This window comes from Harpia harpyja, chromosome Z (assembly GCF_026419915.1).
Source record: "Harpia harpyja isolate bHarHar1 chromosome Z, bHarHar1 primary haplotype, whole genome shotgun sequence".
Lineage (NCBI taxonomy): Eukaryota > Metazoa > Chordata > Aves > Accipitriformes > Accipitridae > Harpia > Harpia harpyja.
The window spans coordinates 14460568-14473544 of NC_068969.1; the positions used below are offsets into that span (position 1 = coordinate 14460568).

General features: G+C 45.0%; 1 protein-coding gene across 6 annotated transcripts in view; it reads right to left on the reverse strand.

The window, feature by feature from the left end:
• Positions 1–42: 42 nt before the first annotated feature.
• The window catches only part of ARIH2 (ariadne RBR E3 ubiquitin protein ligase 2), a 35045-nt gene continuing 22110 nt past the window's right edge, over positions 43–12977 (reverse strand). For all 6 annotated transcript variants that reach the window (XM_052778846.1, XM_052778842.1, XM_052778841.1 and 3 more), the window contains 10 exons: positions 12436–12557; positions 11421–11530; positions 10264–10381; positions 8752–8802; positions 8629–8650; positions 6971–7122; positions 5758–5901; positions 5339–5407; positions 4321–4404; positions 43–3846 (listed from right to left, as the gene is read on the reverse strand). In XM_052778846.1, coding sequence (XP_052634806.1) covers positions 3775–3846; positions 4321–4404; positions 5339–5407; positions 5758–5901; positions 6971–7122; positions 8629–8650; positions 8752–8802; positions 10264–10381; positions 11421–11530; positions 12436–12557 — 944 coding nt within the window. In that variant the 3' untranslated portion in view covers positions 43–3774. The remainder of the gene's footprint in view (positions 3847–4320; positions 4405–5338; positions 5408–5757; positions 5902–6970; positions 7123–8628; positions 8651–8751; positions 8803–10263; positions 10382–11420; positions 11531–12435; positions 12558–12977) is intronic.

Below are 12977 nucleotides of genomic sequence, written 5' to 3' on the forward strand. Positions count from 1 at the left end.
CCCCCCGTGTCCCCCCGTCCCAAGAAGAGCCAGGACACCTCCGAAGTTAGAAAGTCACAATTTATTTCAAATAAACCAAGGGCACACCTCTGGCAACCGTCTCCCGGGCGGTTTCCGCCGCCCCTGCCCCTCTCCAGTGCCTGCGAAGAAAAGCGAGGGGTGGCAGCAGCTCTGTGGGCACCCCCACAGCGCAGCCCCCCACCCACGCCGCCCCACAGCCTGAACCGGACGGGGGCGAGGAAAGGAATTCCCAGAACAAGTGCCTCATTTAAAAATAAAGTTCTATTTTTTTTTCACCTGCTTAAAAAGTCTAAAATTTAAGAGTGCAAGACTATAGTACAGAAACCTCCTGCTGCCCCTGTCCCGGCGTGGGCACAGCGCACGTGCCACCGCGCAGAGCAGCAGTCATGCAGTTTACGTCATCAGTAGAAAATTTTTTTGTTACAGTCTGGGAAGCCTGAGGACTATTAGAGATGAGGCAGCCAATGCACTAACACAAGCGAAGCTGAAATAAAAGAGTATCAGATGCAAGGATGGAGAGGTGTCAGGCTGGCGCAGGAACTGGAAACAAGTGCAAAAGGTAAAAAAAAAAAAAAAAAAAAAGAGAGCGCAAACATTCCACATCTGTAGCTGTATTGCACCAAAGGGAAACTCGTACCTCAGAATTAATGGCTCCTGAGCCACTTTCTATTCACCTACATTCATGTAACCTTGCCGACTTGAGTAGGGCCATGTACCTATCGGGGGGAAAAAAAACTGGCCTCGTCTTTTGGCGTCGAGAACTCCCGTTTCCTTCCTGTCACCTGCTTCTCAAGCAGTGTCAGCCACTTTACAGAGCGCCAATACTCTCAGTGTGCTGCAGGTTTCATCTTGGAGCCTAGGACTTTCTGTACAACACCAACACAGAAGTCACCCTGCCTGGGCTGCCAAAGCAAGCAAGTCCTGTTGTTTTCCCACAGAGTATAGAAATAGGATCTGTGCGTGCAAACCAGGACTCTCACCACCTTCAGAAAGGGTGTTTTGTTTTCTTTTAAAATAAACAGAACTGCTCACAAAGCTCTAGTTTCAGAAAATTTGAAAGAATTAGGGGGTGCACTGTGCAATATTTATTACTGTCCCTCAGCCAAGCACCTCAGCAGTCTGTTCAGTAAGTTTGGCCACAACTATACGGTCTAGCTTGTCTACAAACAAGGATTCATAGCAAAGCATTTTGTGGGGGCATGGGAGAGGGAAGGAGGGAAGGAGGCAGGGAGGGAGAGAAACAAAACCCTATTCTCATCTAGCTCAAAGCTGGACAATTATGTAACAGAAGTGAGAGCTCTTTGGGATTAGGAAACTCCACATACCTGTTCTGCAAAGAGATTAGGTGTTACACTAGTTACGTTTAGCCAACAAGAACACCAGCTTTTATCCTAATTAGTACTTTGCACATTACATTTTTAAATAACAGTTTAAACATTGGTTCTACACACTGCAAACTGCTGGGTCTCAGCAAGCCTTCCCCTGTGCTATACCTTCCCCTGGGTCCAGTGCGCCCAGACTTTGACAATCATTTGGGAAGGGGAGAGGAAGGAAGAGACTGACCTCTAGAATATATCATGAAGAGAGCAAAAAGAGGCTGCTGCTGGGAGCAGAGAAGGGAATGAAGTCTGGAGACAGTGGCTAGACCAAGGACATATCTACCTGTACGGCTCCAGCCTAGAGGGGAGCCAGAACTGGACAGAGCAGGAACACAAGGAGCCACAGTTACAGAGATCTCTTGCGAAGCAAGCAGCACCGCTCCCAGAAACCACAGACTCCCTCCCTGCCCCGCTTCCTGGCTGCAGCCACCTCTCTGCAACCCTGCTCTACCCTCAGCCGCTTCTGTTGTAACCCCCACTCCACTGCCAGCAGCTCCTCGGCGGTATGTTTCCCCCGTTCCCTGAGGATACATCCCACACCAGGGAAGGGAGGGAGGAAGGAAAAGGCCTCTCAGTTTGAAATTTTCTGCTGTGTACAACAAGCAGGGCCACAGGATTAGCTCCTATGACAGCTGCTGCTCTTTTAAACTAACACACCTCTCTTGTTAAAATCTGTCTGCCCAATTATACATGCTGTAAATACCTGGGTCGCATGTCTCAGGTACATGAAAAAGGCTCCAACAGCAGAGTTAGCTTATTCTGAAGTGCAGGAATTTAGCACTTCCCCCCCCTTCAGTTTAATCTTTATCAAGTGACATTGTGTAAGAGCAGTACAGGGATGCATCAAAGACAACACTTCCATATACAGCATGGAAGAGAATTCTGTGAGTTCCCCACAGAGGTGAAGATTTCCTCAGATCAGACTCCAGCTCCACCTTAATGGCTGCAAACAACATGTTCCTGGTGCAGGTGACATACATGCCTGTGAAATCTTAATGTGTGGCCTGCTTCCTGTAGCAAACAGGCAAGCATCAGCACTTAAGTAACCTTTTTCATGTTAATCCCTAGTAAGATGAACTAGGTTTTCATATTTTTATTTTAGTGTATATTTTACATTAGGAAAAAAGAATGTTAATAAAAAAGCTCCACATGCTCCTAACAATCAATTTTCTGATAAGTCCCCACCAGTATCAATACTAATATACAAATAAATTAATTTTGCTAGTTAATTTTCTGCATGGCTTGGTGCAGGCTCTGCACAAGCAGTGCACCTGTATTCAAGTGCCCGTCCACATTGCCAACATGTGCCAGGGAGTGTGTTGTACATAATCTTTCCTCCTCATAATGTAGCAGTGTTTAGTCTCACCTTGATGAATTGGATCAAATTTTCTTAGCCATGTTACCCGGCAGGCACAAATAATCTTTACCAGGCTGCATGGCACTGTTATAAAATGGATTGTTTCACTCTGCAAAAGCCCCAAGCCTTGATTAACAACTGTATGCTACTATTCCCTCATCACTCACTTTGGCAATACATCCTCCCCACAAAAACAAGTAAAGCAAAAATCTACATGGAAGACCTAAAATTCATCAAATGCAGAATCTGACCTGATTCAAGGCATATCCCCCAGTGTTAGCCTGGTCTCTCCCCTACAATTCCTCTGTTTGCTTTTGTTTGTGTAGCAGGATTTTGCACAGCTGATTTACAAGAAAAGAGATGTCACATGTAATCATACTAAATCATGGCCACCGCTGGTACTGTTGGGTCAGACACAGCAGCAGCCACTCTTAACGCCAGCCACTCTCCTCGTGCAATGCCAATGCTACAATGCCCTGGTTAAAGGAGCATCAGGAAATCTAGCTGAGATATTTTGTACCTCCTTCAGTGCCTAGGAGGATTTTTGGGTCAGAGGAAGGGAGAGGGAGAGGGGGAAAAGCCCATTAAATTTACAAGCAGATTAAGGAAAAACACTCCACTGCCAATTTATTTTTAAAAAGGGTTGTGTGTTATTCTAAGGTTTGTCTGTATAATTGTACAACCGTTGAAAATTACATAAATTGTAATGATCTAATACTATTAACAGCCATTCAGAGAAAAACTCCCTCCCCTTCTGAAACCATCAAGGGCAGCAGGGAAATGTCCCAGGAAATATGCCAATCTGAAATCTGGCCTCTAGCCTGGCAGAAACAGAAACAGAAAGATAAGAGAACAAACTGGACTAAGATGTGGTGTTTGCATGTGTCTGACTTGCAAGGGGAGGGGTGGCTTTGTCCTTGGCCGTGTTCTCCCAGAGGCAGTGCCTGCTTATCCCGGTGAAGCTGCCATCACTTCACTCGCTGCTCTCACCCCTGCACTTTGTCACTTCCTCCTGTCTTATGTGTCATGGAAGTCTTTCAGCAGGGTCCTCCGTCTCTGCTCTGCTATGTGCATCTGATTCTCTAAGTCCTGGTAAAACAGAAGGTAGAAACTGTTAGCATGAGCTCCCCAGAGAAGAGCTCATTTTCTTTAGGGAGAGACTAAGCTCCAGTCTGAGAAGCACCAACCTCCACACTTCACACACACTCTGCATCACAAGATCGCAGAGCCTTTTCCTTTTGACATGGGCTCCCTCTGCAGCTACCCAGCTCCTGCTCTGTCTAAAAAGCAACACACTTAAGGAATCTGCTTTTTACCAGGGGGCTAGATGCAGCTTCCTCCAGAGCTTTGTTAGTCCCATTTCAGTTTGCAGGACTCACTGCAGCCCTCCCTCCTCTCCCATAAGGCAGTGAGCACTCCACTTCTACAACATCTGCTGGCTAAAGGTGAGTTTCTGGATCTAGTTTCTTAGAACCCTCACTTGATTGCCTCAGTGCTCCTGCAGAAGTGTTAAGCCCAACAAACAAAATCTGGCCAGCAGGCTCAAGCAAGCAGAACACTCACCCCTCTGTCATAGCTGTCTGCTCGCTCCACCTTCCATGAGAGATTTTCAATTTCAGCTTCCAGCTGGGCCTGCTGGTATTCAAACTGCAAAGAGCAAAATTAGAGACAGCAACAAGAAACTAGTTTAGTGGAGCAGTTTCATACCACACACTACACTTGAGGACCAGACAAATGCATTCTGCTGACAGCTGTGCTGGCAGAGCAGGTTTGTGCCTCCTCCTTATCCACCTTCAGCTAGACAGCATCACCTCTTCCACGAGTTTCTTGTGCAAGCATTCCCCAACCTGCACTACTCAAAATTAACCCAGTCAGACTAAAAACACTGCAAGTGACAAATATCTCCTAACTCAGCTCATTTTGCCATAAACAGGTCACGAAATGCTCTTGTGAGCAGCTCTGCAGGTGGAGCAGAGAGATTAACCACTGCTGGGAGCAGTAACTTGTTCCGCTGGCACAGTCAGATCCAGAAGAGAACATCTGTCCACAGCCTCAGAGAATACATATGATGCTATGGGGAGAGATTGGATAACAGGTTTTACTGGACAACTGAGTCAAAGAAACAACATCTTCAGTGAATTCAGGGCTATTTTTGGACATGTCTAGCCCATGGGATGTATCAAGCCAGCAAGGAACTTACAGAAGGAATAAAAAGCAAAGCTAAACCCCGATTCAAGGCTGGAAAAGCTATCTGCCAGCAGCTCTTCACATGAAATATGGCCCACAGCACTGTGGTAAGTCTTACCAAGGAACAAACACACACTTCCAGCCTCAAAACATTCTGGATAAATTGCTTGTTAGTGAAGTGCAGTGAAGTGCCCTGGGAAAATAATGTAATGTATCAGAGGACTGAGTTGCTGGTCAACTTGAAGTGGAGAGGTGCAAAACCATGTATTATTTATCCTGTCCTTACCTCAAACTCAGGACTAATATTTCAGACACTGCCAAGCTCTGGAATTCAGCCCAGCATGCTGCCAGCTACACCCCAAAAAGCTATGAGCAAAAGAGCAAAACATCTTACCAGTTTCTTTCTGGGACCAGACTCCATGTAGTAGGCATATGGATATGTGTACTGCAGGGTGTAACGACACTGTTGGGGAGTGGAAGGAAGAGAGAGAAAAGAAGGACAAGAGTCTCAGACTTGGAAGTCAGCACAGTCACATTTGTGTAATCACTACAGGCTAAGCAGCTACCTTCTGACAAGGATGACTGGACACTTCATGGTGGAATTTCCTACACCTTCCTTAGAAGAATTTGTGCAGTTAAAGTATAACTTCACAGAGGTCATTTCCAGACGGTTTTTGGCTAGTTCATGTCCTAGACCAGAGGTACTGTCCCACATATCCACAACCCCTAAATTCCCTTCTTCACTTGGTGTTGTGAATTTAGCGTTCTGGTGTGTATTCTCTTCTCTGTGCCAAACAAGACACAACTACCCACCTTTGCAAGTAGTTTTGCAGCATTTTGTAGGTATTGCCAGTCTATCCATGTTCCCAAGTTGTTCATAACTCTTTCTTGGATTTTCTCCTGGATTCGTTGGTATGTCTGTGCCTCCAGCTGTAGGCTTTTATTGTGATTCTCCCACTGCAAGGGGTGGGGAGATAGGGAAAGAAAAAATGGCATGAGACCAGAGTACTGCTGCTGTAAAAGCACAAGCTCTAGCAAGCAGAAATTGAAGTGGGGCAGGAGTCCAGCAAGGCAAGACATGCTGTGGGAAAGAACAGCAAGGCAGCACCCCCAATAGCAAGTGGCGGAGGCTGTATACAACAGACTGACAGCAGCAAAGAGCAGGGAGCAAACCCAGCTCCTCAGACTGGGAATGCCCTCTGGTCGCACAATGACCTTGTGTGTAACAAGATGGAAAGTAATGGTGACTCCCCTACTTAAAGGATTTCTATAGAAAGGTCAAGAGTTTAAATTAACATTTAACATGGGCTCAGTGAACTCCAACATCCATGTGCACATTGTTAACATGGCCACTTCCCAAAGCCTGTTGGTCTGGAGAGCCAGGAATGAACACATTTATTTTGACAGAGGACTTGGCTCATGGTGTGAACAATAAGCTCATTTTAATAGGGAAACTGAAAGGCAGCAGCATTTAACCTCTACCACGTTCCCTTCTAGAGATGCTGCTCTAGAATTGCACTGTATGGCCAGGTGCATCGAGCCTGCTGTGTGGACAGAGATGCTCTGACTGTAACTTTTAAAAACGTGATTACAGGAAATTTTAGGAAAACTTTGCTACAGCCAATGGAGCTTTGAACATGGCAGAGTTTATTTAGTCTTTGTCTCCGTAAAGACATACTGCAAGGAACTGAAGTTCCCTGATCCTGGAAAGAAACAATTGGAGCAGTATCTATCTACTGCAGCAGCACTCAGCCTGCAGGAAAACAGTACAGTGGCACACAGGTAATACTGATTTTCTCTAGCACAAGGAAATACAGGAACAAATAAGATTTGCTTTGGGTACGACATTACTGGTTTGGATGGGACTCGCAGGGCAGGGTTTTGAGTGAAAAACAACAGGGCCTGAAAATTCTGCATAGATTCTCTTTGGGCAGTTTCTTGCACGGAGATTGCTGGCAATGACCTTTGCACCAGGCAGGGAGCATTAAAAGGCTACAGCAGCTCTGGCCAAGGAGATGTCTCCTACCCTCTCAAAATAGAACAAGTACTTCTTAAGGGCCTCCCTGGCCTGTGCTTGCTGACTCTGGTTTACAATATCAGGATTCTCTTTGTACCGACTGCATTCGTAGTACTCGCTGCCGTGAGTCTTCCAGTCTCCCAGACACATCCAGCAGAAGTCTGCAGAAAACAGCAAAAAACCCACTGTGATGCACAGAAAAAAGAACCTCCCAGAAAGAAAAGCTTCAGGAGACACAGCCCATCTGTTTTCAGATATTTCTGCTAAGCCAAGAAACATATACATTTTGTATCATCTTGCATAACAGAACACAATAGTGAGCCAAAAATACCAGCCTGTCTTGAAGATTTTCATTGTACAGCCTCCCGTGCAACTATGGAAAGTAAATCCTGAAGTGCTGCATCCTGTACACCAAGACCAATGGGCAGAACTGTACTTGTGCTCTGCACAGGCTGTCACTCTAGATTAAAGAAGAGGCAGGCTGCAGTCTTATTTGTGAGTTGCATCCTCCCCACCACTGGCATACTGCCCCATGCAGACCTCTGGCTGAATAAAGTATGAACAATAAAATCCAAGTGAACTAACTCATGCAAAAGAAAGTCTGCCCTCAGTTCTCTCGAGGAGGGAAGTACCCAGGTAACTTCAGATATCAGTGGTTTATGACACTTCAAGTCAGGAGCCACTGAATTAAGAAGAAAGTGGAGGAAAGAGAGCAATAGCAAAACCCCTGTGACAGTTTCCTGATCTCAGAGCAAGGCTGTGAGTGTTCTACTGGGAAGGAAAAAAGATGGAGATGAAGTTGATACAACAGGAATCACCTCTGTGTTACTCATAGTAAGAGACTGAAATTTTTATTTCCAGAGTTCACCAGCCTTTGCGAGTGCTAGTCACCATGGTACCTTGGCACTTGCCTGCTCACCCTTGTCACAGAGCTCCATCAAAGCACATCCAGTGCTGCTGAGGACCCCAAAGCAAAGGAAATGAGAGAGGACAGTAATCTTTAATCATCTTCCAAATAAGATTCTGATATTGTAATATTTTCTAGTGGCACACTTAACTTAGAGGGCTGAATACAAACTATCTCACTCTAAGGCAACAGAAATTAATTCTGCCATGAAAAGATAAGTGCAAGAACAGACTGTCATTTTGTAGGACCACACAATGGGCCAGAGACACTCAGGCTGCTAACTGCACAGGGGTGGACTGAGAAGTCCAACAGATAACGTTACACAGAACAATTCACAGGTCCTGCAGTTTTGTTTGGGTTGAAGCTCATTATTTCCATCACTAAGCAGAAGGACTTAAGCTGATCTGTGTAAATGGCTCAGTTCTGCCAGTACTTTCAGCTGACGACAAATATAATTACATGGAAAGCATTTAATACTCTCCTCCGAGATGGATTCCACTGTTAATATTATGGCAGAGATGGAGACTTCTCTATACAATGGACATGTCAGGGAGAGGGAGCCAAACCAGCACTGAATCAGAACCCAGCTGAGATCACAGCCAGCAGGATGGAGGGGAAGCTATCACACACAAGTCTGTAATTAATATCCTGTTCACCTTTTACTAGGGGGGAAAATATTTCAGTCAATGTTCACATTTTGTTGTCATAACATCACCACTAACAAACACTGCCGAGAAAACTGCTTTCAAATCCTACTTACCATGCTTGCATTTGGAGCATTGCTGAAAAAGAAGAGACAGGAGGCACTGGTTAGTGGGAAGTGGAGAAAAAAAAATTTCTGCTTAGGACAAGGAAGGTCTGACATTTTCAGGGAATTGCTCACCATGTGATTGCAGCCTCCATTCTTTTCAATACAGATATTGCACTTGGGACACTGGGGAAACAGAAACATTTGTTAGATCCAGCTCTGTCTCTAGCAGCCTTCTGGAGAATGACAACACTTGCATAATTATTCCCCTCCTGCTTTTTTTTTTTTTAAATATGCATATGGATATATGGGAATATTAAATATACACACCCTGCCTCCCACCAATTCCTGACACCTCCATTTAAAAAGGAGGCAGAAAGGCAAAGCCAGGGAAGTTACACTGCAGCACTGGACTGCTTGCTCAAGAAAACAGATTTGCTGTTGTTACTCCTTGTAAAACTAAAGGTCTCACTGAGTTACCATTTAGCAGTTGCTCAGGCACAGGGACATAATTAGTTCACATATGACAGCAGCTTCCACAGCTACTTAAGACTACAAGATAATCAGCACTATATCCTGCCTTCAGCAGCCACTAACAGATGACAACTTAGCTAGCTGCAGAGAATCTCGCTGTCCACAGTGAGAGCTGCACGCTTCTTTGCTCCACTGATGCTCTGGAGTGTCAAGTTCAGTTACATTTTTTTGGGTTGCATAGGTACAAAGGAGGAAGTGAGTTTTGCTTTTTATAAATCTTAATGGCAGGCAAAACGTATGCCAGGACAATGCTCAATATAACAGAACCTTAATTTCCACAATGGCAGAAACAATGCGATCACATGCTGACACCTCCTCCAGAGAAAGAAGGCAATTTAAGATCTCCAGTCTAAGTACCCACTTTCCTAATACAACTGAAGCTTGCAGCCAATTAGCACTGTCACAATTGTCTTTGGCTATGGTAGAACAAATGCCAGCTAAGAACTGTTTTGAAGTCAGGCCACAAAATCCCCAAAACACATTACAAGTTCCAATCTGCAGACAGTTAACCTAGAGGATAAAGGTAGTATATCTATAACTTTTAAAGACAATTCTATAGGTAGACTACAGTGCACAGTGTGTAATACAATTTCTTTTTCTTGGGTCTAAATCTACTAGAAGTACTTCAATGTCTAATTTACAGGCTTCATCTACCCCATTTTGCTGTCCTTGTCAAATCAAGACTTTATCTCCCTCACCTTCCAGTTCACAGTACTCCACACAGTTGTTCAGGTTTAAACACCACTAGTGCTTTATTTGGTACTGACTCTGCACTTAGTACACTCTCTCCTTCCATTTGAAATACATCTCCACTGATCATTTCAAAGTAGTCGCAATTCTTTTGCCTGTGGGAGGGCAGCACACCTGGCTGCCAAAGACATTCACACTAGGTCTGGAGCAAGGACCACCAGGTCCTTACCACAGGAGGGCAGCTGGACTTCCCACACAAAGAGTTCCCAAGGCATTCAGTTGTGTTATATCACAGTCCCTAGGGAGTTGTGAGAATTTGCAGTCTGTGAAAAAGCAGCACACAATGCTACGTATGTATAGAATTGTATTCCTTCCCAGGCAGGACTAGAGGACAAGAAAAAACATGCAGGTGTTAGTCCTTACATCTTTAGTGTGAGCACTGATGTAGTTGGCTGTTTCGGAGTCATCTGCACACTTGGTGAGCCATTTCCGAATGGTAGCACAGTCTGTGGGTGCGTGGTACATCTGCCGACACTTAAAGCTTAATAGGAGGGGGGGAAAAAAAAAAAAAGACATATTGATTTCCAAGGAGGTGATTCAAGAATTGAGGTTTTCTGATGACCAAAATCTGGGAAGCCAAGTGAGGGTAAGGGATGCAAATGCACTCGTGTATTACTAGAGTGCAAAGACCAAGGCTGAACTCCAATAAACCCCCACCCTCTTGTGCAGAAGCCAGAGTCAGAATGAGAGTGAACTGAGGCCTTCTCTGACAAATCACACGTCTGAGGGCTGACACATCCCTCCCTAGAGTCTACCTATGTCTGCTCTACCATGACTGGAGAGGCCTGGGGCATACCAGTGGCTTTACAAGTAGCCTGACTCCAGTGGTAGATAGGCACCTGCATTAGCATGACCTGACCAGCCCCAGGTGAGTAAGGGCCATTTGCACGGAGATACCAGTAGACTGGGTCTCTAAACCAGTTGTATTGCGCTCCACGGACATTCTCAACAGCAGTGATTCTGGAGACCCATGAGCAGAAGGCACTTCAGCAGCCCTGCAAGCTATCTTTTTTCTCCGGTCCCATATACACTTGAAGTCAGACAAGGAACATTGGTGTTCCTATTCAGCAGAAATATATTCTCACATGAGCCTCAAAACACACCAGGCACACTGGGAGCCAAACACTTGTAATAAACTTAAAAACTCAATACCAGCAGATAGTGGTGAGGCCTCCACATTCATTACCAGAATCTCTACCAGTCACTATGTCTGTACCAGAATTTGTAACCCAGCCAAAATGTGAGAATGGTAGATTTGTAACCCCTTCATTACTCAAGCTCTGCATCCCCTGGTTGTCAGAACACCCAACTCCCAAGGAGTTTAGGGAGCAAGGGGATGGCTGACCACCTGCAGAAGTCAGACCCCAAGTGTCCAATTACTCAAGCTAACTCAAGTTACAAACAACTCTAGCAAAGCATTTGAGATGCTTCTACACACTGAACCTGTTGGCAAGCAAATGGAGTAGCTCTGAGGACAGCATACGCTTTCCCTGTGATCTTTAACCTTCTCTGTTTCTTACCAGAAGACCTCATTGCAACGATTGCACTGCACTCGCCGGGCTTTTGGCTCTTGTACCTGTATGACCATAGGGCAATCTGCACCAGGACACAGCTGCAGCTGATAATGGCTCTGTGAATATATCAAGGTGGTAAGATCAGCAGTGGGTGCCAAAGAGCATTATCTATCCAAGTTTAACCACTCCTATCCTCAAAAACATAAAAGTCCTTTATTTCTTGTTGAAAAAGAGTGAAAATTGTGACCAGGTCTTAGCTAACAGCAGATAAACCTCTTCCATGTTAGGAAAGGGAGTATTAGTTACTTACAGGTTCCCTAGAACAGGGAATTCAAATGGAGGGTTACAGACCAAGTAAGCACAGCAACACAACCATAAGACCCCACCAAGACACTGAACAAACAATTTTACTCCACTGGAGCACTTTCCCCACCCTCTACTTATGCCCCAGAATGTATTCAGCTGCTCTCCTGTGGTGGCTATTCCCTCCCAAACGATTTCTTATTGAAGGGAAGTGACACCACTCTTTCATACTGCTTTGCTGCTGCTTGAGCGTTCCCAGTCTGTTCCCAGTTACCAGAATACTCCTGCACATTTAACCTTAACAATTGCTGCTTTAATTTCAAAAAACCTCACATAAAATGTTATCGAGCCAGCCAATTCAGTTGGGCTACAATAAGATAAGGGACTTATTATTCAGAACCTAAAATATCTATGCAAGAGCAAGAAGGACTTTAAAACTCAGATTGAAATTTGAAGTTCTCAGCTGCAACATTCTGAGAATTCTGAAGCACCTGCCAAGGAGTTACTGGGTGACCTTACAGCAGAATTTACTTTGGCAACCTGCTAGAGCATTTTGTCAGTGAGGCTGTCCTACAGAAGCAGCTATATCATGTTTATCAGGGACAATTTTGCTGCAGTTACTGCAGTTCTAATCAAAGATGCAAGACACTTCAAACAAAATTTCTGCAAGTCATTGGTGAATTGACCCAGGGTATTTTAAAACTGAAAAGAACAATACCTCCACATAATCCCTGAAGAGGTAGCGCCTGTATTTGTCTTTCAGCTCTTCACTAGGCAGCAATGGAAACACAAAGTCTTCTGGTGTTCGAAGTAGGCAGTCCTGAGCCATGCAGGAGACCCCTGAGAAAGCAATGTCTTAGCGCAGTGCAGCTTATACTAAGGAGTGAATGCACAGAGAGCATTCAACACAGTTTCCTAGGTGCTAGCTGTTGTTGTGGCAAGAGGGACACAACTGTGAAACAAATCTATCAGGGCTGCTGAAAAGCTGATGCCCAACTGTCTTCACCGAAAGATGACAGGGCACATGTGCATCCAGGACCAGTAAGTGCTTCAACCAGTATTCACAAGGTCAAGTACTTAAAGTAGAAAATTGCATGTTACTGCCATGCCAGCATGAAAGACAGGCTAGGAAAAGCCCAAAGCAACTCTGGCAACTACTGGCTTCTACCTAACACAAAGGAAACAGATGTTTGCGTCCACAGGCACTCCAGGGGCAGTGCAACAATGCATCATGAGAGATGCAGACTCAAAATACAGCAG